The sequence below is a fragment of the Myxine glutinosa genome, chromosome 7 (assembly GCF_964187855.1).
Source record: "Myxine glutinosa chromosome 7, kmMyxGlut1.1, whole genome shotgun sequence".
NCBI classification, from domain to species: domain Eukaryota; kingdom Metazoa; phylum Chordata; class Myxini; order Myxiniformes; family Myxinidae; genus Myxine; species Myxine glutinosa.
The window spans coordinates 90,696,305-90,719,199 of NC_136267.1; the positions used below are offsets into that span (position 1 = coordinate 90,696,305).

Below are 22,895 nucleotides of genomic sequence, written 5' to 3' on the forward strand. Positions count from 1 at the left end.
ATTGGAAGATAGGGCTCAGCAGTGGCCATCCACGGCGGGAGTATGCACTCTACTGAGTGGCATTCTAGTTGTCATTTTCTTCCAGAACAGGCCGGTCTCGTCTGCATTGAAAAACTGGCTCAGGTACATACACCTTCTCCTTGATGAGCTGCGCTAGTTGAGCAGGAAAAGATGCAGCTGCCTCGTGGTCCACTGAGGCACTTCACATTGTGGAGGCCATACCACTTATTGAGACTTGAAAGGGATTGGAGCCACTAGTACCCACAACACTTGTAATCGTGCTTACGCTTTTCATGAATCAGAGGCCCACCTAAAGGCACGTTTTTCTGGGCATTGTCATCAATCCACACATTTAATAATGCCTTCTCCATTGCTTCGATGTGAACGTCCCTAACCTGGGTAACCACTTTGATGCTGGGTACTTCGCAAGCCGTGACACTATCGCTAATGGACTTCTCGTTCCTCTTTCTGTAATGCACTATCAACTCGTTCACGCCAGTGCTTGCCACAGAGGCTGCACTCTCACCTCTTGACAGGTGGTTAAGCAGCTCCACTTTCTGGCTCAATCTCATGACTTTTTTTGGCCTCGGAGGTAGGCATCTCCTGCATTACTTGTATGCTTAGAATCCATGATGACCAATGTGCGCAAAAAGGTCCACGTGTGCGAGGAATCACAGCAGGCCAAGGCAGTGGAACGAGAAGATAGAATGAAACCAATGTCACGCTGCACATAAGGGTTATGAGTGTATGGAGGAGGGGTGGAAAGTATGACCATTGATTGTGGGGGATGGCGGCTGGGATGATTTATACACGTGCAGCTGCTTTATGCGTGGTTGGTGAATGATCGTTTTAGAACTGTGTTATGTACATGGCTGCTGGGAAATGGTTTATGCGCGACGCGTGGAAGATGGTTTTAGAGTTCCGAGTGTGGCTGGTGGGAGAGGTTGTTTTTGTGCACACAAAAACCGTGACTACGCAAGGCAGAGAGCACGAATGTTGAGGCAGGTCACATTTTATGAACCGCAAATGTCAAATCCACCAACGTCGAATCCCCGAATGTCAGGGGTTCATGGTATTTAAATGGTTAAATCATTTTTGTACATTTTGTTACAGCGATAAAATGCGGTTATGTCATGTTTGGACCAGGATAGTTTGGTACAACTTTGTACTACTCCCTAATGGTGTAATGAACGTGTTAAAATATCGACACTCATGCGTCCACTTTCTGTCCAACCTCGCAGTGAGAGTCCAGTGGCATGCTCAGTCCGCGATTCAGTGTCTTCTCTGAGTCCATACCGCACACACTTCTTTCATTTTCTTCAAGAGCTCTTTGATCTTATATTTTACTACGCCCAAACACAATTTGAAAAAAAAACAATTTCACTGGTTGCCAGGAAACAGGGCAGCATTTAGAATCATACCAACATACTCATAAGACGTTAAATAAATAAAAAAATACCTATTTTGGGGGGCAACCTCCTACCCCACGCTGTAGACCCCTTAGACCGCAATTTTTCTAATACTGTGAACAACCATTGAAAGATCACTAGTCATAAAGTTTGCAATCAAGTTTCATCAAAATTTTGCATGTAGTTCCGGAGAAGAGAGCAAATACCTACTTTGATGGGTGCAAACCCCCTGTAAATCCCCGTAAATCCCAATAGGACCCGATTTTTTTAAATGCCATGAACAAACTTTGGTGTATTATGGGTGATGAAGTTTGTGGTCAAGTTTCATCGAAATCATGTGTGTAGTTTTATAGAAGAAAGCAAATTCCTATTTTGGGGATCAAATCGGGACCCGCTTTGGCCCCGAGTAGACCCCTTAGACTTCAATTTTTTTTTTTTTTAATTGCCATGAACGTGAGTTGCAACATACCAAATATCATTTTAGCCAAGTTTGGTCATCCCATCAGTAGTTTCGAAGAAGTTGCAAGTGTTTAACGACTGATGGACTTAGACAGACGACATGCAATCCCATAGGCTCCCCGGAACTATGTTCCAGGTGAGCTAAAATTAAAAGAAAAAAAAGCACTGACATCGAAAAAATTTATGACACAAATATTAAGTAGATTACAGCATACACGTAGGAAAGATTGCTTGACGTGACAAAACCACAAAGTGCCGAGTATGAGCAGTGTGGTGACATGGTAACAACTTGTGCAACTCACGATTGGCTGGCCAGAGGAGAATGTACACGGCTGCCGAAAGGGACAAACTTTCGGACAAGCTGCTGGTACTTTTCCTTCTCTTCGTGCTGGAATATCTGCAGCCATACACAGCACACGGTAAGTAGGGTAGAAAAAATACATGTTTAAGAATACACAAGGCCGACGACAGCATAGTGGGATATTGTGACATACCACACACCATGTTGAAACACCTAATGTGTTGCAATTGATAACTACGGAGAATATCTGACGAACAAAGGGTACAAGTGTCATCGATGCACATTGCACATTGATGACTTTTTCCACCTTTATTTACACATCGTAACCCAAACTTCCAAGTGAAAAAGCAAATTCTACAAATTTCAGAAAATTAACAAAAAATACAAAACGAGAACATCTTGGTTGGATAAGTGTCCACCCCCTTATAATAACAATTGTAAATTGGCTCAGGTGTAATAAATCACACACCAAGTTAATTGGCCTCCACCTAAGTTAACCTGTAGTGTTTCTGATTATTTCATGATAAAATCAGCTGATTCTGTAGATTTCCTCTGCTGGGTGGTGCATTTCACAGCAAAGGCAACCATGAGCACCAATGAGCTTTCAAAAGACCTTCGGGACAAAGTTGTCGAAAGGCACAGATCAGGGAATGGGTAAAAAAATATTTCAAAGGCCTTGAATATCCCTTGGAGCACAGTCAAGACAATCGATAAGAAGTGGATGGTGTATGGTACCACCAAGACCCTGCCTAGATCAGGCCGTCCCTCCAAACTGGATGACCAAGCAAAGAGGAGACTGATCAGAGGCCACCAAGAGGAAAATGGCAACTTTGACAGAGCTACAGGACTTTTATGGCAAAGACTGGTCACTGTGTGCATGTGACAACAATATCCCAAGCACTCTACAAGTCTGGCCTGTACGGTAGGGTGGCAAAGAAGGAAGCCATTACTCAAAAAAGCCCACCTTGAGTTCCGTTTGGGGTATGCAAAAAAAAACACTCCAAAGATTCTGAAGCCATGTGGCAAAAAGCTTTGAGGTCTGACAAAACCAAAAATGGTACTTTTTGGCCAAAATGCAAAACGTTATGTTTGGCGCAAACCCAACACAGCACATCACCCAAAGAACATCATCCCTACTGTGAAGTATGGTGGTGGCAGCATCATGTTATGGGGATGTTTCTCATCAGCAGGGACTGGGGCAATTGTCAGGATGGAAGGGAAAATGGATGGAGCAAAATACAGAAACATCCTAGAGGAAAACCTGCTGCCCTCTGCAAGAAAGCTGAAATTGGGACGGAATTTCACCTTTCCAGCATGCCGATGACTGGAAGAACACAACCAAATCTACATTGGAGTGGCTAAGGAGCACAGATAAATGTCCTTGAGTGACCCAGTTAGAGCCCCAACCTAAATCCAAATGAAAATCTGTGGCATGACTTCAAAATTGCTGTCCATGAACGCTCCCCACACAACTTGACTGAGCTTGAACAGTTTTGTGCAGAATAATGGGCAAACATTGCCCAAACAAGGTGTGCAAAGTTGGGAGAGACCTTTCCCAACAGACTCACAGCTACAATTGCTGTCAAAGGTGCTTCCACCAAGTATTAACTCAGGGGAGTGATCACTTATCCAATCAAGACATTCCAGTTTTGTTTGTTAAATCAATTTTCTGAAATTTGCAGAATTTGTTTTTCAAATTATGCCACAATTTGTGGGTGTTGATGTGTAAATGAAGTTGGAAAAAGTCTGAAATAATGCAATTTAATTCCAGGTGACAAGGCAAAAAGGTGAAAAAATCGCAAGGGGTTCAAGACAAGACTTTGAACCCGTTACAAAACTATTCAAGACCTTCTATACACACTGTATTGATACTGCAATTCCCTCAAACCAACTGTTTAACACTCATAACACCTCCACAAATCACAATACCATTGGTATCGATATTCTATTTTATATCCAAAAATACTAGGCTCATAGAAGAGTGAGGTGACAGAGGATAAGAATCAACAAACTAACAGTGGGACACCAAGATGACACAACAAGTAAGGAAATGAATGAGCAGGTTATTCCATGCATCACCCTCCCTTCTATCCCAATATTCCTTTCCTTCCATTCTGTCCATCCCTTTGTCCTTTCTCAATTTTAAACATCAAATAAAGTCACCCAACTTCCCAACACACCGGCAAGTGCACCCCCAAACAAAATCCCATAAGTGGACAAAAAAAAATCCCTAAAAGGAGACCAAATATTATAAACTAGTGGGGTCACCCGTGGGAATCCCACGGGCATGGACGTGTGTGACATTTCGACATATTGAGTTAGATGCTGCACCTGTTTCACAATAACACACACACACACACACACACACACACACACACACACACACACACACACACACACACACACACACACACACACACACACACCTCGTTTTTTCATTTCTGTATCTCACAATTCGGTCTCTCTCTTATTCACACACCCACACAAACACACACACACACACACACACACACACACGCACACGTACACCGACACATGCATATACACATACACACATACACACATATACACATACACACATGGATACACACACATGCACACACATATACACACACAGACACATACACATACACAGACACACACACACATATACATACACACACATATACACACACATATACACACACACACACACACACACACACACACACACACACACACACACACACACACACACACACACACACACACACACACACACACACACATATACAGACACACATATATACACATACAGACACACACATATATACACATACACACATATATACACACACATACACGTGTACACACACATGTACACCGACACACATGCACACACATATGCACATACACATACACATATACACCCACACACACATACAGACATATATATATATACATACACATATATGCACACACACACACACACACACACACACACACACACACACACACACACACACACACACACACACACACACACACACACACACACACACACACACACACACACACACACACACACGTATATATCCCACATCCCACATGTATATACATGTTTAAAGTGTACGTGCCCTCCCCCCCTCCCCCGCCCGGCAACGCTGAGTACTTCTGCTTAACTAATGAAATAAAAACGAAGAAATATCTCTGGGTAATTTCCTGAAACTCGGTGAAATTCGCTGAAATTCGCTCGGTGTATCGGTGAAATATTTTATTTGGGCGGTGTAGAATTGCTTCGAACGAAATATCTCTTAGCAATTTCCCGTCTGTGTTTCATGTCCATGCACACGTGAAATGGAGTTTGTTTTTGCACACGTGAAATGAACATTTGAACCTTTACTTCCGGATAATAATGTCGAATGAAATAAAAACGAAGAAATATAGTGGGGTCACCCGTGGGACATTTCGACATATTGAGTTAGATGCTGCACATTCAAAATGGTTACTGGCAATTCATCAGATCCAGAAATGGTGTAATGAACACAATTTATTTATTTCACATATGTGACCCCTCACTCCTCTCCACCTGACACTCTCCTCTCTCCACCTGACACTCTCCTCTCTCCACCTAGCACTCTCCTCTCTCCACCTAGCACTCTCCTCTCTCCACCTAGCACTCTCCTCTCCTCTCCCTCACCTCTCCAATCCCTCACTCTCCTCTCCTCTCCAATCGCTCCTCACTCGCCTCTCCAATCGCTCCTCACTCGCCTCTCCAATCGCTCCTCACTCGCCTCTCCAATCGCTCCTCACTCGCCTCTCCAATCGCTCCTCACTCGCCTCTCCAATCGCTCCTCACTCGCCTCTCCAATCGCTCCTCACTCGCCCCTCCAATCGCTCCTCACTCGCCCCTCCAATCGCTCCTCACTCGCCTCTCCAATCGCTCCTCACTCGCCCCTCCAATCGCTCCTCACTCGCCCCTCCAATCGCTCCTCACTCGCCTCTCCAATCGCTCCTCACTCGCCTCTCCAATCGCTCCTCACTCGCCTCTCCAATCGCTCCTCACTCGCCTCTCCAATCGCTCCTCACTCGCCTCTCCAATCGCTCCTCACTCGCCTCTCCAATCGCTCCTCACTCGCCTCTCCAATCGGCTTTCCCCGTCTCGTTTCTCTCGTTTTTCTCCCGTCTCGTTCTTTTTCTTGCTCCAAATCGGCCCGTCGGCCCGTTGGCCCGTTTCGCCGCCCGTCGGCCTGTCTCGCCCGTCGGAATCGGAAATCGGGCCGTCTTGCTTTCGCGTAAATAAATTGTGTTCATTACACCATTTCTGGATCTGATGACTTGCCAGTAACCATTTTGTAAAAATGAATGTGCAGCATCTAACTCAATATGTCGAAATGTCACACACATCCATGCCCGTGGGATTCCCACGGGTGACCCCGCAAGTTTGCATTGACGTTCGTCGACGGACTCGTTCGCCCGTCTCATTCGCTTTCTTGCTACATCCTGTTCAAGTCTGCGTTCTTCATCGACCGTCTCATTCATTTTGGAAATAGAAGTTTCCACGCAGCGCATGAATTGCCACGATCCTCAAGAGGAATTCGTCTCGTAATCATCAAATGATAAATGGCAAGTAAATTATATTGTGGAAAATTAAAGATTTCAAATAAACCTATTTAAAGTGTATGCGCACATAACTAATAAAAAAAACGAAGAAATTCCCCGTCCTGAAATGTCCTGAAACATATTTTACTTCCGGCTAATAATGTTGAATGAAATAAAAACGAAGAAATATATGTCGGCATCATTGTTGACGTTTTTGTGACGACTGTCATCAAACGAAAAAGTAATATATCTTAACGGAAAAGCAAAAGCGAATTTTTAATATATATCGACACATTGCCGTCGGTGTCATGTTGGGCGGTGTATGATACACCATGACGCGATTTTTAAAAATATATCTCTGCATTTTCCCGCGTGTGTGGAATGTTCTCAATTATTGCTGACACCGAGTCTAAAAGTAAAACCATCGATAAAAATGAAATCATATGGTGAGTTAGATTGGAGATAAAGGCGTGAGAGACTCAATGGCCTTGAAGTTACAGGCGTTTGAGAATTCATTTCGTTTTATAAACGGCAACTTTCATTGTATTTTCTTCCCGTTTTTTTTCAACCGAGTCTAAAACAATGTTAGCGACTGTGAAAAATGAAATGATATATCGAATTTGATTTGAAATAAAACTGGGAGAGAGCAAGACACCACGGGCCTACAAAGCAGGCCTCAAAGCTATGCGAGTTAATAAAATGGTGGATATTTGTTTATAATTATATGAAGCCACTCCCAGAATGGGTGGAGCTATGGGTGGAGCTACTCTGCAAACCGAGTAAGCCACACCCCGGACAGACACCCAACAGAATCATCTACGGCTATTATAATATAGATACTGTACATAAGGTCAGGCAACAAGTAAAAATAATGAGGCCTCGGTGAATACCTGTTCAATTGTGGAGGGGTACCTCTTCTGCCAACTGCGCAGGAAGTTGCAGCGTGTAGGCAGGAGACAACTGCCTATCTTGGGCAATGAGGACATGGGACTGCTAGGGGGGGCAAAAGCTTTCTCGTACATTGACACGAACTTGGTGGTGTTACCGGCTGCATTCTGTGATCTGGGGGGTGAGATCGCAAACAATGAATGAATGAATGAATGAATGAATGATCATTTTAAGGCCATTTTCCCCACTAGAGCAGGGGTTAGCCTTGCGGGCCCCATGACAATCATGGTCCCATGTTTGAGGCAATGTTTTTATGGCCGGATGCCCTTCCTGACGCCAACCCTTAGTCGCCTCTTACGATGCGCAGGGATACGGTGTACCTATTCTAAACCGGGGTACACACATCGCAAACAATGGAGGTTGAAAAACTACAAAACCTCCAGCAGCATAATACTGCTGTGTTGCAAAGGCCGACACAACCAAGCCCAGTTACCATACACAAACCAAATGCATGTCTTAGTGGTCTTGAGTTGAAAGACAATACAAGACATACATCAATTGAGGTACTATTACAAAGCAGAACGGCACTCGGTAGAGCGCATACCTCCACCAGTCTGAAGAGTTTACATTTTGTATCCCATTGATAGTCTGGATCTGGATCCGGACCTGAACCAAAATCCAATCAGCTTGTTCCCATAACCTAACCAACTCATCCACCAAGTTTTGTCATAACTTGTCCGCAACGTTTTGCAATATTTTGCTATATTTCGTTTTTGGACGCATCTCTCAATGGTGAAGGATCACTTAAACAAGTTTGATTGAAATCCCTTCAGATGTTCGAGTTTCATTTTTTTACTGGACATAACCTCTGACCTTTGACCTCGATGCCAAAATCTAATCAGTTAATATTTGCATCATAATATATACTTTTACCAAGTTTGGTCAAAATTCCATCACTAGTTCACAAGTTAGCATGTCACCAGAATTTTTTTAACTTAACAGGACCTCTGACCTTTGATCTCTTGACCCCATAATCCAATCAGTTCATGTTTGCATCATCATACATACTTGTATTAAGTTTGACTAAGATCCCTTCAGCCGTTCTTAAGCTATCGCGGTAACGAAAACCTATCATGGATGAACAGACAGCCAGACGGACGACCAGAAAACATAATGCGTACGGCGACTTCATTAGCGTAGTCCAGAGCAAGTTTGAGGTAACCATGCAGTAGAGGTCCCATATGGGATCTTTGCCAATTTTAAATCTTCAGACCATGTAGAATCAGAATCTGATTGATGCCAAGCTGGCACCCTTGAGCGTTTTGCAGAAAACACCGGTTTCTATGGTAACCAGATGTTTTAAAGGTTACATTTCCTTACATCCTTACATCCTTACAAACATCCTTGAATTTAAAACATCCTTTAAAAGGGAAAGTTTATTCTGTGCAGAAAGCAACAAATGTACATAAGAAGAGTTTGCTGCTGGTCATTTATCAACTAAAGCAATGATTTATCTCTTCACAAGGTACACGTCTTGTATGTAGAGAAATTCGATCATCACGATTCATTTTCAGGATTTGTTACAACACATCTCTGACAATCGTAATTTCAAAGTCCATTTCCACAGTGACTGTATTTCAGCAAATACATCTAAAACCCGCATAAAAAGACAACAAAGCTTTGAATCTTGCCCAAATTCCTCGGAACATCAAGGAAACCGTCCATGTCGCTTTGACCTTTGAAATTTTGACTTTAAGACACACTGTTTGTTTTGTGGCGCCTCATGTGAACCAGATAAGAAGAAACAGTAGTCCTGTGTGGAACAGCTGATCCTACCCATCATAAGCCATTTAAAATCCGTAATACTGGACAGCTGTCGAGCGCGTGGAGATCAATGGGCAAATTACGTGAGAGTGAGAGTCGAAGGGGCTCTCAGTGATCTGCACGCAGCAGAGGCAAGGCACCATAGTGACTGAAGAGCCAACTTTATGGCACCAAAATCACTACAGCTGGCATCTTCCAGTGCTAATCGAGCTGATCAATCATCAATAATGGATCCAGAATACGATAAACTGGTTACTGACATTGGTGCAGATCGATCAAAGATCAGAAATTCATCTGAAATCTACAAACTTTACCAAACATGTGAAAGTGTGGTAAAGTTAAGAACTTCAAAGACTGCCCTGTCTCCGCATTTTGCAGAAGGAATGTTTATTTTGTCAGCACCAGGCATTGAAAGAAAGCTTGCTCGTATCTCATGAGAAAGCCAATGAGGAGTTTCAGATGGTGTGCGATGATTATGACAATGACGACGAATTGGAACAAGCCATGAAGAAAGTTACAAAGCATGTGAAACATGACACGAAGATGATTCTTCACAATAGGGATATACATGAGTCTCAAATCAATATTGACTTGGCAGATGAATATACAAGCTAGGCCATGATGGATCTTCTGAATAAATTTCTACCGGACAACGCAAAAATTTCCAATGATAATGGTTTGCAACCTGATCACACATATCAGCAAAAAAAGCAACTCCATTACAAGTAGCGATTGGTGAAGAGATCAAGGAGAAAGACCTGATCCAACAGTTATACACTTCACAATGAAATTCCTTGGATGTATAGAAACCCTGATGGCTGATATTGGTATGTCAGATGTCATGGAATGTGCTTTTGGAGGAATGGCAGAGTGGCCAGACAGAAGCCTCTCCTCAGTGAAAGACACATGAAAGCTCGCTTGGAGTTTGGAAAAAAGCACCTAAAGGACTCTCAGACTGTGAGAAACAAGATTCTGTGGGCTTTCATGTGTCTTTCACTGAGGAGAGGCTTCCGTCTGGCCACTCTGCCATAAAGCCCAGATCGGTGGAGTGTTGCAGTGATGGTTGTCCTTCTGGAAGTTTCTCCCATCTCCACACAGGATCTCTGGAGCTCAGCCAGTGACCATCGGGTTCTTGGTCACCACCCTTACCATGGCCCTTCTCCCCCGATTGCTCAGTTTGGCCAGGCAGCCAGCTCTAGGAAGAGTCCTGGTTGTTCCAAACTTCTTCCATTTAAGAATTATGGAGGCCACTGTGCTCTTGGGAACCTTCAATGCAGCAGAGTTTTTTTTTTTGTAGGCTTCCCCAGATCTGTGCCTTGACACAATCCTGTCTCTGAGCTCTGCAGGCAGTTCCTTCGACCTCATGGCTTGGTTTTTGCTCTGATATGCATTGTCAGCTGTGAGACCTTATATAGACAGGTGTGTGCCTTTCCAAATCATGTCCAATCAATTGAATTTACCACAGGTGGACACCAATCAAGGTGCAGAAACATCTCAAAGATGATCAAGAGAAATGGGAGGCAGCTGAGCTAAATTTCAAGTGTCATAGCAAAGGGTATGAATACTTATGTCAATGTGATATTTCAGTTTTTTCTTTTTAATAAATTTGCAAAACTTTCTAAAATCCTGTTTTCTCTTTGTCATTATGGGGTATTGTAGTTAGGCAGTTAAGAGGAAGCATCGTTCATTTTTTCAGGAAAGCACCAAATTTGGCACAGATGTAGTATGGACCTATACAATTGTTTTCCTGAGGGGCGCCCAAAAATTCAAAAAAATCCAAAAAAATGTCCTGGATGCCGTGAAAAAGGGGAGAAAACGGGTATTGATTCGAACTGTAGATTCTGATATTGTGGTCTTGGCAATAGCACACTACTTTACCTACCAGTCACACGGTGTGGAGGAACTCTGGATTGCCATTGGCACTGGTAAAAGCTACCGCTACCTTGCCATCCATAAAATTGCCACCGGCCTTGGCCGCAGGAAGTCCGAGTCTTTGCCATTATTTCATGCCTTCACTGGCTGCGACACAGTCATTTTTTGCCCAAATTGGGAAAAAGACAGCCTGGAAGGCTTGGGAGGCATACCCCAGCATCACGCAGACCTTTCATGCTCTCGCTTATAGGCCATCTGTGGACGCTATTACTATGGAACTACAGAGCATAGAAAGATATGTTGCCATCCTCTATGACCGGACTACCGAGATAAAGACAGTGAATGACATGCGCCGACACTTGTTCACGAAGAAGGCAAGAACAATTGAGCACATTCCCCCAACAGCAGACGCCTTCGAACAATACCTAAAACGTGCATGTTTTCAGGCTGGACACGTATGGAGTCAGGCACTTGTGCCCTACCCAGAACTTCCATCACCAGCTGATTGGGGCTGGATGAAAACAGGGACTTCTTGGACACCAATTTGGACCACAATACCACTGATACAGGAGGCATGTTCAGAGCTTACAAGCTGCCATTGTAAGTCGGCCTGTAAATGCAACTGTAAATGCTCCAGGGCAAATCTGCCCTGCACATCACTGTGTGACTGCGATGGACAGTGCTTGTAGTACTACGCGTCTGTGCGAGAGCCTCCACCTATCAAGTGCCCACAATATTTTAAGTTAAAACTGCAACTGTGTGTAACTTTGATTAATTAATACCATTCCATTGTTATCAGAGACCAATAAAACAATGTGTATCACTTGGAATTGAAATTTTACCTAAAATACTATGAGAGATTCAAGGAAAATGGAAACACCATGGCGGCCATCTTGAAATTAAAGATGATGGATGCCAATCTTTATGCAATTATTGATCCCATTGGATTCAGAGACCATGAAAACATGGGGTAAGACACTGGAACTGTGGTGTTATCGCTCATAGTATAGAAGTTATTGAGGGAAATATGTCAAAGAGGGCGGTCATGTTGAAATTCAATATGGCGGCCACCAGGGGTTCTGAATTTTTGGGCGCCCCTCAGGAAAACAATTGTATAGGTCCATACTACATCTGTGCCAAATTTGGTGCTTTCCTGAAAAAATGAACGATACGCCCTATTTTTCGGTCTTAACTGCCTGAAGTATTGAATGTATTTAAACATTTAATTTAAACATTTAAACAATTAATTTAAATAATTTAAACAATTTAAACAAATGAATTTAAACGATGTCAGCACTAGGCTGCAACATAAAATGTGAATAAGTGAAGGGGTCTGAATACTTTCTGAATGCACCGTATAATATACAAACAAACAAACAAACAAACAAACAACACACAAACACACACACACACACACACACACACACACACACACACACACACACACACACACACACACACACACACACACACACACACACACACACCTTCCTGAAAATTGTTGAAATAAAAAATTATTTTGTTATCCACACATGTATTTCTTCGAAGTGTGCAGTGGAACAAAACAAAAAAAGCTGAAAAAAATTCTTAGCCTATTGCACACAGAAATCCTAAAATGGCCTGGTCAATATTATTGTCACCTTTTAGAAGTTGTTAGAAATAATTAGATTTCAAGCAGGTGATTCACCTTTACTTTGGAATGGAACTCACCTGTGCTGAGTTGCAGGTGCCTGAAATATAAAAATCACTCATTCAAGTTTTAAGAGAGAAAAAGAGTCATTCTGGTGTTTTGTGTCACTGTCTACCACAATGAGCATGGATAACAAAAAGAAAACCAGAGAATTGCCTGAGGTCGTCAGACACAAGATTGTAGCCAAGCATGACCAATCTCAAGGCTACAAGTCCATCTCCAGAGACCTTCATGTTCCTGTGTCCACCATACGCAATGTTATCCGGAAGTTTAAGGCCCATGGCACTGTAGCCAACCTCCTTGTACGTGGCCGCAAGAAAAGAAAAAAAAAAGAAAAAAAAAAACTTGATCGAAGATTACAGCAACGGATTGTTCGAATGGTGGAGAAAGCACCTTGATTAACTGCCAAACAGATTCAATCTGACATCGAGACACAAGGTACGGTACGACAGTTTCAACTCGCACCATCCGTCGCCAACTCAATGAAAGGGGTTCTATGGTAGGAGACCCAGGAGGACCCCACTGCAAAGAAAGCCTGACTGGAGTTTGCCAAAACACACCTGAACAAGACAAAATCCTTCTGGGAGAATGCCCTGTGGACAGATGAGACCAAATTAGAGCTTTACGGTAAAGCACATAATCTCTATGTTTACAGAAAACAAAATGAAACCTTCAAAGAAAAGAACACCTTCCATAAACATGGAGGGGGGGGGGGGGGTTCAGTGATGTTTTGGGGTTGCTGTGCTGCCTCTGGCACTGGGTGCCTTGAATGTGTGCATGGCATCATGAAATCAGGAGATCACCAATGCATTTTGGAGCGCAATGTTCAACCCAGTGTCAGAAAGCTGGGTCTCCGTCGAAGGTCATGGGTCTTGCAGCAGGACAATGACCCCAAACACACTTCAAAAAGCACCCAGGAATGGTTCAAGACAAAACGCTGGCTGTTATGAAGTCGTCAGCAATGAGTCCAGATCTAAATCCCATTGAACACCAATGGGGAGATCTAAAAACAGCAGTTGGGAGAGAAGGCACCCTTCAAATCGGGGAGAACTGGAGCAGTTTGCACAAGAAGAGTCGCCAAACTGCCAGTAGAGAGGTGTAGGAAGCTCATTCCTGGCCATAGGAAGTGCTTGACTGCAGCTATTTTGTCCAAAGGCTGTGCTGCCAAATATTAAGTGCAGGGTGTCAATAATTTTGTCAATGCCATTTCTTTTTATTTTCTGATTTAAAAGGATATATTAAGGTCTGAATCAAAAACAAAGGTTCTGCAATATTAACAGTGAAATACAGGATTGTGAAGCCCAAATACTTTTGTCAATTTCAATTTGAGAAAATTGTGAGTCATTTGAAAAAAGTGCAAGGGTGCCAATATTTTTGGCCATGACTGTATATATGTACGTATGTTTATGTATATGTATATATATATATAAATATAAAAGGTGGAGGTACATGTGAAGTACTGACACTTCATTAATCACTTCCCTTTATAAGGGATGACCAAATTGGTACCAAGCTTCTGTGCTGCCTTGAACATGATACTCATCCACTTCCTTCTGGCCTCAACCAACTCTCTCCACTCTCCAACCACCCCAACCTTACTGATATCCCTCCTCACACAATCTTCCCATCTCAGCCACGGACTACCAATTTTCCTCTTCTACCTCGCTCCCTCAACCTAACCGCTTTCTTTGTCATTCCCTCTTCATCCACTCATGTAAAGTGTCCAGCACACCCACATCCAGACTACTTAACAGTACATGAAGTACAGTACTAACTAAGAAACACACACAGTTTAGCAAAACGCAAAGCCATGAAGGTTGACAAACACAAGCTTCCATTGCCAAAGTTGAAAAAGCACACGTGTATCCACACTGTCCACTTGGGTGGCCCCAAAACATAGCAGGGAAAAAATGTTGAAAATATGCCACTCGACAAGGCTGTTTACATTACACATGAAAACATGACCTGCATGCAAAAACATTACACATATCATGTCAAGGTCAAAAACATGTTTAGAGGTCCCAACAATTTACACTTTTTTTTTTCTTTTTTTTTGTATACTGAATCGAGGCTCGTGAAAGAGCTAACATTTACTTCACAAACAAATGAACCAGACAAACAAAATATATAAAAAGAGGGAGCAGAAGTACAAGATGGGGAGAGAAGGGGAAGCACACAAACACAACATTTGAGAGCAGGGAGATGTGTGGAAGGGAGAGGGCTTGGGGGGAGGAGGCGTGGGAAGGGGGGGGGGGGGGGGAGGAGGAGGGAGAAGTATAAAACACAAGGACACCAAGGACTTCCAGGACAGAAGTTGGTATTTCAAAAAAGTGGAATTGGGGTGAAATTAGCGGGGGTAGAAAAGATCAAGGTTTTGGATGGGGGAAGATAAGAGATGGTGGTGAACAGCTGTTTTAAAGACCTGGAGGGTGGAGTGGGATTGAAGTGAGTGAGGGAGTTTGTTCCAGAGGTGGGAGAAAAGAGGAATGAAGGAGTGAAGGTGAGCAGAGAGTCTTGATTTTGGCAGTTTAACCATGAGGGTTGCAGGCAGATCTTGTGCGACCTGTCGGAATATTTGCGGGACAGAGCCCAGAGAGAGCTGGGGGGGGGGGGGGGGCAAGGCCAGAGAGGAGTCGGTAGAAGACGGAAAGACCACCAACCTGCCTGCGGTGAGTGAGTGAGTGAGTGAGTGAGAGGCCCTTGGAGTTCGCTTCATCGCAGGAGATTCCAATGATTCTGAATGCTTTGGTTTCAACAGCGTGAAGACGAGCTAGGTGTGAGGCAGGAGCACCAGCCCAGAGGGGAGAGCAGTATTCCATTGAGTTGCGGATGAAAGCCTTGTCTGTGGTGAGGAGCTCAGCTGTGCCAAGGAAGGACTTCGCACGACGGAGGATGCCCAGTCGGCGACTGGCTTTGGAGGCCAGATTTGAAATGTGGTTTTCCCAGGAAAGATCATGGCAGATAGTGAGACCCAAAAGCTTGAGTGACAGAACTTCTTGGAGAGGATTATTCAGGAAGTGGATGGGAGGGTTGTCCAGTCGGTCTTTTCAGAGAGACATCGTAAGAGTGTGAGATTTGTCAGGATTGAAAGACGTGTTCCACTTGTTTGCCCAGTCTGTGATTTTGTCCAGGTCTGCAGAGAGTGAGTAGGCTGCAGACTGCCGATCTGAGGGATGAGGAATGGAGCGGCAGAGAGTGGAGTCATCAGCAAAGAGATAGAGAGGATTTTCAAGAGTCAGAGAGATCATTGATGAAGACCAGAAAAAGCACAGGGCCCTAAACACTGCCTTGGGGAACTCCAGCCTGAACAGGAAGAGGAGATGAGAGAAACCCATTCAGGGCCACACGTTGACTACGACCAGAGAGGAAGTCCGTCAGCCATGCGTGGAGATTTCCATGGATACCAAAAGAGGAGAGTTTGGTGAGCAGAGCGGGGTGCCAGACCGTATCGAAGGCACGTGATATGTCAAGGGAGACTGCTCTAATTTCCTGTTTGGCATTGAGGACCTCCATGCATTGTTGAGAAAGCAGAAGCAGCATGTCCAGAGTAGAGTGACCAGGTCTGAAACCAAATTGATGATCAGAGATCAAGCCATTGGAGAAGAGGAAAGATTTCATATCTGAAGCAATGATGGATTCCATGACTTTGCTGATAATTGGGAGAAGGTTGATTGGTCTGTAGTTGCTGGGATCTGTTTTTGCACCTTTTTTGTGCAAAGTGGTGATGTTGGAAGATTTCCAAGAAGATGGAAGATGACCTTGAGCAAAAGAGAGGGTGAAGAGAAGAGAGAGAGGGAGTGAAAGAGCGGAAGAACAGGATTTTAGGACCCGTGGGCTGATGCCGTCAGGTCCAGTTGCAGAATCAGAGTCGAGGGTTGACAGAAACTTTTCCACCTTGTCAGGAGGAAAGGACACGGAGTCCAGGAGCAGCTGGGTACGACTGGGTATGGTGGGTACAGAGAGGGATGGGTTTGGGACACAAGATTTAGAGGCAAACACAGAGTTGAGGCATTCAGCTTTTTCACGTGCGGAGTCAGCCGTGTGGCCATTTGAGGTGAGGGAGGGGATGGAGGGGGAACAAACACCAGAAACAGATTTGACCAGACGCCACCAGGATTTGTAAGAGGGAGACAGATAAGAGAGTTCGGTCCTGAGAACGGAGAGATATTGTTTCCTGGCTCTCCTGAGGGTGGACACACACATGTTTCGGGCTTTGTGAAAGGAAATGAGATTTCCTTCCGTTGGATTTGCTTTCCAGGAGACGAAAGCAAGTTGTTTCTGGGCAATAGCCTCACCACAAGATTCCGTGTACCATGGATGGGAGGAACGGTATGAAAACTGAAGACGAGATGGGATAATTCTGTGCATGAGAGAGAGCAATTTACTTTGAAAGAATTCCCAGGATGAGTTGATGTCAGAGGCGGTAGAGATGGGAGACCAGTCCAGATGATTGATGGCTGCTTGAAGACCATGCCAGTTGGCCTGAGTGAAATGCCAGACTCGTCGACGCTGAGGAGGCTCTCTGAGAATGGTCAGAGAGATGTCCACTTTAACAAGCACATGATCAGAAGAGCCGATTGGAGCAGAAGAAGAGCAGCAGACATTTTCAGGGAAGTGAGTCATAACCAAGTCCAGAAGAGAAGATGCTCCTTTGACTGAGATCCGTGTCGGGAAATTGACAGATTGGGTCAGTCCCAGAAGTCCTTTGCTGAAGAGCCATGGCTGGTGAGAGAGGTACCCACACCCAGCCAACTGGCATGGTGACAGTTGAAATCACCACATATGAGGAAAAGAGAGTGGGATGGGTAGATAGAAGTTGGTCCATATTATCAGACAGCGAGATGTCGATGGAGTCATCACTGTTTGGTGGATGGTACAACACACATATGAACAAAAGGTGGGAGCGAAGGGGAAGCCGTAGCCAGAGGTATTCCTGGGGGTGAGGTGGAGAGAGGGCAGTGCAGGGCGAGTGAGGAAGAGAGTTTTTTATAAAGATAGCAACCCCACCTCCAGGACGAGGCTCAGGTCTATCATACCGGAGGAGGGAGTATCCTGGGAGAGATACCAAGGAATCAGAGACATCATGAAGGAGGAAAGTTTCTGTTAAGCAGATCACGTCTGGTTTGTCAGAAGCAACCTGTATGGAGAGATCAGTCAAGTTTGAGCGAAGGCCCCGGATGTTTGAGGTCAATACTGTTAAGGAAGAGGCAGGGGGAGCATCTGATACAGAACAGGGGGGGGGGGGGGGGGGGAGCGGTAGGGTAAGATGTGGAAGAGGAGGAAGAGGTAGGGAGAGCTGTTGAAGGTGTGTCAGAGATTTCAGAATAGCTTGGAGAAAGGGAAGAATGGGGTGGACAAAAGGTTTGATGGTGATTGGGTGAGGCGCAGTAAGGTGTTATTTGAGGAGGGGGAAGAGTGAGGCAGAAGGTTGAGGGAGATGAAGGTGAAAGTTGGAAGGGGGAAGAAGCGGGGAGGACGCTTTGAGGAGGAGGGGTGAGAGGGGAGTCTAGGAGGGGAGGAGCGAGGGAGAGTCTCGGAGGGGAGGGGTGTGGGGGGAATTTAGGAGGGAAGGGGCAAGGGGGGAGATTTGAAAGGGATGGGTGATGGGGTATATTTAGAGGGGAGGGGTGATGGGGAAGTTTTGGAGGGGAGGGGTGATGGGGAAGTTTTGGAGGGAAGGGGTGATGGGGAAGATTTGGAGGGGAGGGGCAAGGGGAAGATTTGAAAGGGATGGGTGATGGGGAAGATTTGGAGGGGAGGGGCAAGGGGGAATATTTGAAAGAGATGGGTGATGGGGAAGATTTGGAGGGGAGGGGCAAAGGGGTAGATTTGGAGGGGAGGGGTGATGGGGAAGTTTTGAAGGGGAGGGGTGATGGGGAAGATTTGGAGGGAAGGGGTGATGGGGAAGTTTTGGAGGGAAGGGGTGATGGGGAAGATTTGGAGGGGAGGGGTGAGATTGGATTTTGAAAAGTGTACGATTAATGGGAAACGAACATTTATTGCAAAATGAGTTTCTTGAGACATTCGAGTCAAAAATACGTTTGTTGTACGCTGAAGGATGGGTGGAGTGCTGGAGAGTTTATGGAATGAATGAAAGATGCACTATAAGAGATGGAATTTTTTTTTGGAATGAATAGATTTGGTGAGCAAGTCGAAAGTATCCTTTTATGGAAGAAGAAGAAAAAGGTGTTTTATAGAATACAACAGAATACAGTTCTTCAGGGGACAGATTAAACATTTTTTAACAACGTGATCACGTGATCACAAACAACGTGGTCGAAGAACGAACGAACAAATTAGAACGAACAAACGGATAAGAACAGAGAAGGAAAATATTTTTTGGGGTTTTTATTTTTGAGGAGATTTTAAAACAAGGAGGTATGGGGTGAAAAGACCGGGAAAACCAGAGACCGAAAGTAATTGCAGCGCGATCGAAGAGCCGCTGAGACAAAAACAAAGCCTCAAGCCAGGGTCGGACACGGTAGCCTACTAGTACTTCACTAGGCCTCAGAATACGCGACACGAAAGAACCGACGATTCTGTACACAGGTATGAAAAACCAACACCGAGAATCCTATTAAAGACACCCCAATAGGTACATACACCGAAAGAAAGATACAGTTTCGACAAAAACACAATTGTGAAAAAATTACTTAACTTCGAAAGCGTGCGAGCAGGGACAGCTTTGAATAGACGTGACCTCCAATCTTGCGCATGCACAGTGTGCGCAGTGTGCGCATATGCGCATATCATATCATTATCCATTATCACACATCTCATTGACAATTACTGTATTAGCCAACCAATTAATTTTCAAATGTAATACTTTTGTTTTCAACCTTAAAATGATTGTACGATTGCGTTGTGCGTAACTAAAAAAATCGTGCAATGACGAGTCAATTGAGGATTGCCTCTTGATATATACCTACATAGATGTAATTGTATTATGATGTAAATGTAATGTAAAAAAAAGAAAAAAAAATGATTGGACCTAGTAACATTTGACAGTTGCACCATGACATTTCAATTTACTATTACGTAGCAGTTGTGCTAACTGCTACTGCTGCCGATTGTATGTTACTAGGCTGGTATAGAGGTGGGCCTTTGTGGGTTTTCATTTTCTCTTTTCCTCTATTAAATACAATGCAGTAGGTGGAGATCGTTTCAATGCCCAGCAGTAATAGTTTAAAAAAGAAAATTGGGGGAGTGGGGAGGGATATTTCATTTTGAAGATGAAAAATATACATTGTACATATGGTTGGGACCTCTAAATATTGTCCGATGTCTCCAGTTTTTTTAGTTTTTTTTGCATGCAAACTGTGATACGGAATAGGGTCAGTCTTGTGGAGAATGACAATGCAAACTTTTGTGGTTTGCGTCACCCTACACAGTCGAGTTGTTGGTTCAAAAAAGGTGATTTGGAAAGTGATTGCTCATTTTACGAGGTTGAATACTGATTTTTGTAAGTTAGATATTTCTGTATTCCATATTTTATTATTTTGTAAAAAATTCTAAAAACAAGACCGATACTTTAACAACGGCACAGCCGGGCATGTTTGATCGTTATCTGTTGAGGATAGTATGACCTGGGTGAGGGATACCAGTTACCAAATAATGTAAGTATTGTCGTGCGATTCCCCTCTGTTAATAACGGGAAATCACGGATGGCAATCGAGTTTACTCTGAGGCGACGATCAATGGCGGATTTCCTATACACGCACGGGAGGAAGAAGGGGAAGAAGAAGAAGTGGGAATTTACCTGACGGTCCTGAGCAGTCTTCAAACCTGCAAAAAGTAACTCAGCCGTAAACAGAATTAGAATGTACAAAAGAACAAGGCTTTATTGCCACGGATGCCGATAACAAGAACGAGACGGTAAAAACTAAACCCCTATATTTGGACGTCCCCGCACCAGACCTCTACAACAGATACTAGGAAGAATTAATAAAAAGCAATCGTTGTGTTCGGTGTACTGTGGCTTATCTCTGTCTGGATGAGGCGTCTGTCAGGAATTGTCCGGGATGGTCAGGCTCCGAGAGCAGTAGTCCGACCGCGGCTCCGATTGGTGGGAAGAAAGGCCTCCAATGTGCCCCCGTTCACCAGGCCTTGATTATACCTCTCGCTCGCGCGCTGCCGGACCAACATCCGTCGCTGCGCAGCAAGCCTCGCATCCCTGCGCGATCACTCGTAAGGTCCCATGCGTGAATAACCTGGGAGGATGATCGTCGGCGATCCACCGTCTGTCGGCCAACGAGCAAGGGTCCAACGTAAAGAGAAGGGAAAAGGGAAGAGAAAGGCGGAGGCGAAGATAGGCAGACGCGAAGGGGCCAAGAGAGAAGGAAGAGAGAAAATGTCCGTCTCCGCTCACTTTTATCAGACGTCCTCCGACGTCACTGGCGCTTCCCTTCCAATGAGCGCGTCACATCTTGCCTGTCTTTCGCGCCCTCCTCACTGATTGGCCTCGCGCCTTTGGTGTTGGTGTCATCGGTCGGTGGCCAATCAGTGTGGAATGTCCTTCATCTTCCCTACTCTGCCAATCAGCAACCTGATCATTACTCGCCCCTCCCCCGGCAATCATGCGTCCTTCTGGGCGTGGCTCTCGGCCCACCTGCTCGATGTTTCATTGCCATGGCACCATAGTGCGCGGCCGCTTTCGGTCTGTTCTTCCGTCAGTTCCTTTGTTATTGTGGCGGGGGGATTAATTAGTGTGGTGTACTATTGGGCCTAACTAATGTATATGAGTGCATTGCCATATGGGACACCGGAATGGTCACAGGTTTGACATACCGGGGAGTTAGCATATAATCCCTACTCTACCTATCACACGATCATCCTTGTATGATCACAGATATACACTTAATTCCGACAAACCGCCTAAACAAAATTACAGGTGAAGATTCCCTATTACGACAGCCGGAGCATAATACCTAAGCAGATCTACCTGGATCTATATACCCCCCTATCCAAAATTCATAACAGTATTAATTTTTTTGGACTTCAGGCATGGACAGCCGGTTCATGAATGTCTTGGGTTAAAAAAAAAAAGAAAAAAAAAAAGTCAAATGGCAAACCATTAACCAATAAATTCCACATTCCTGTGCCACCTTCAGTCGAACGTCAGACGTTGACAACAGGTTCTCTATATTTTCATTCCAAACAGCATCATTCATCATTCCAAACACAAATTAATACTGTAATATTTATATAACAAAATATAATGATAAAATACCGATTGTATTGAGATATCAAACAAGCGAACTGTCGTCATCTGCTAACATCTGCTAGCTGTCGAGTAAGGTCCGTGTCGATCTCATTTCAAAATCATAATTGTATTGAAGAATTTCTGTAACCTCCTACCTATGTTACGACAACCGCTGGGACCACAAAACATTCCACAGAGAGATCTTATATTTCCTTTTGGTAAAATGTAACAGTTACTAAATGTGTCCTCCCTAGTCATGTGACCAGATCCTCAGCTCTGAATGATGGACGTTTGTGGGGGCATATGGACAGACAAAGGCTGTTCTAGATGACATTGCCATACGAGCTACGCTGTAAAAAGTTCCACTGACATTATGAGGTATTATGTGTAGATCAGTGACAGAAAATCTCAATTCAATCCATTTTAAATTCTGCCTATAACAAACTGTGAACAAAGTCCAGCGATGTGAATACTTTCTGAATGCACTGTAATACGTAGTTTTCCATGCATACCAGGAGAAACCAGAGGGAGAATTGATTTGCAATACATGTCCCCTATCAAGTTTCAGTTGAATACGTTGAAGGGTATTGAAAAAGTTCAGAAAACCACAGTTGGGAGGAACAGATGGAGAGCAAATCTACACTACCGGTCAAAAGTTTTAGAACACCT

General features: G+C 44.2%; 1 protein-coding gene across 3 annotated transcripts in view; it reads right to left on the minus strand.

Moving 5' to 3' along the window:
* Window positions 1-22,895, minus strand: part of LOC137431403 (sentrin-specific protease 1) — a 91,844-nt gene that overhangs the window by 56,285 nt on the left and 12,664 nt on the right. For all 3 annotated transcript variants that reach the window (XM_068122701.2, XM_068122699.2, XM_078781983.1), the window contains 2 exons: window positions 7,641-7,812; window positions 2,171-2,265 (listed from right to left, as the gene is read on the minus strand). In XM_068122701.2, the coding sequence (XP_067978802.2) occupies window positions 2,171-2,265; window positions 7,641-7,812 (267 nt within the window). The remainder of the gene's footprint in view (window positions 1-2,170; window positions 2,266-7,640; window positions 7,813-22,895) is intronic.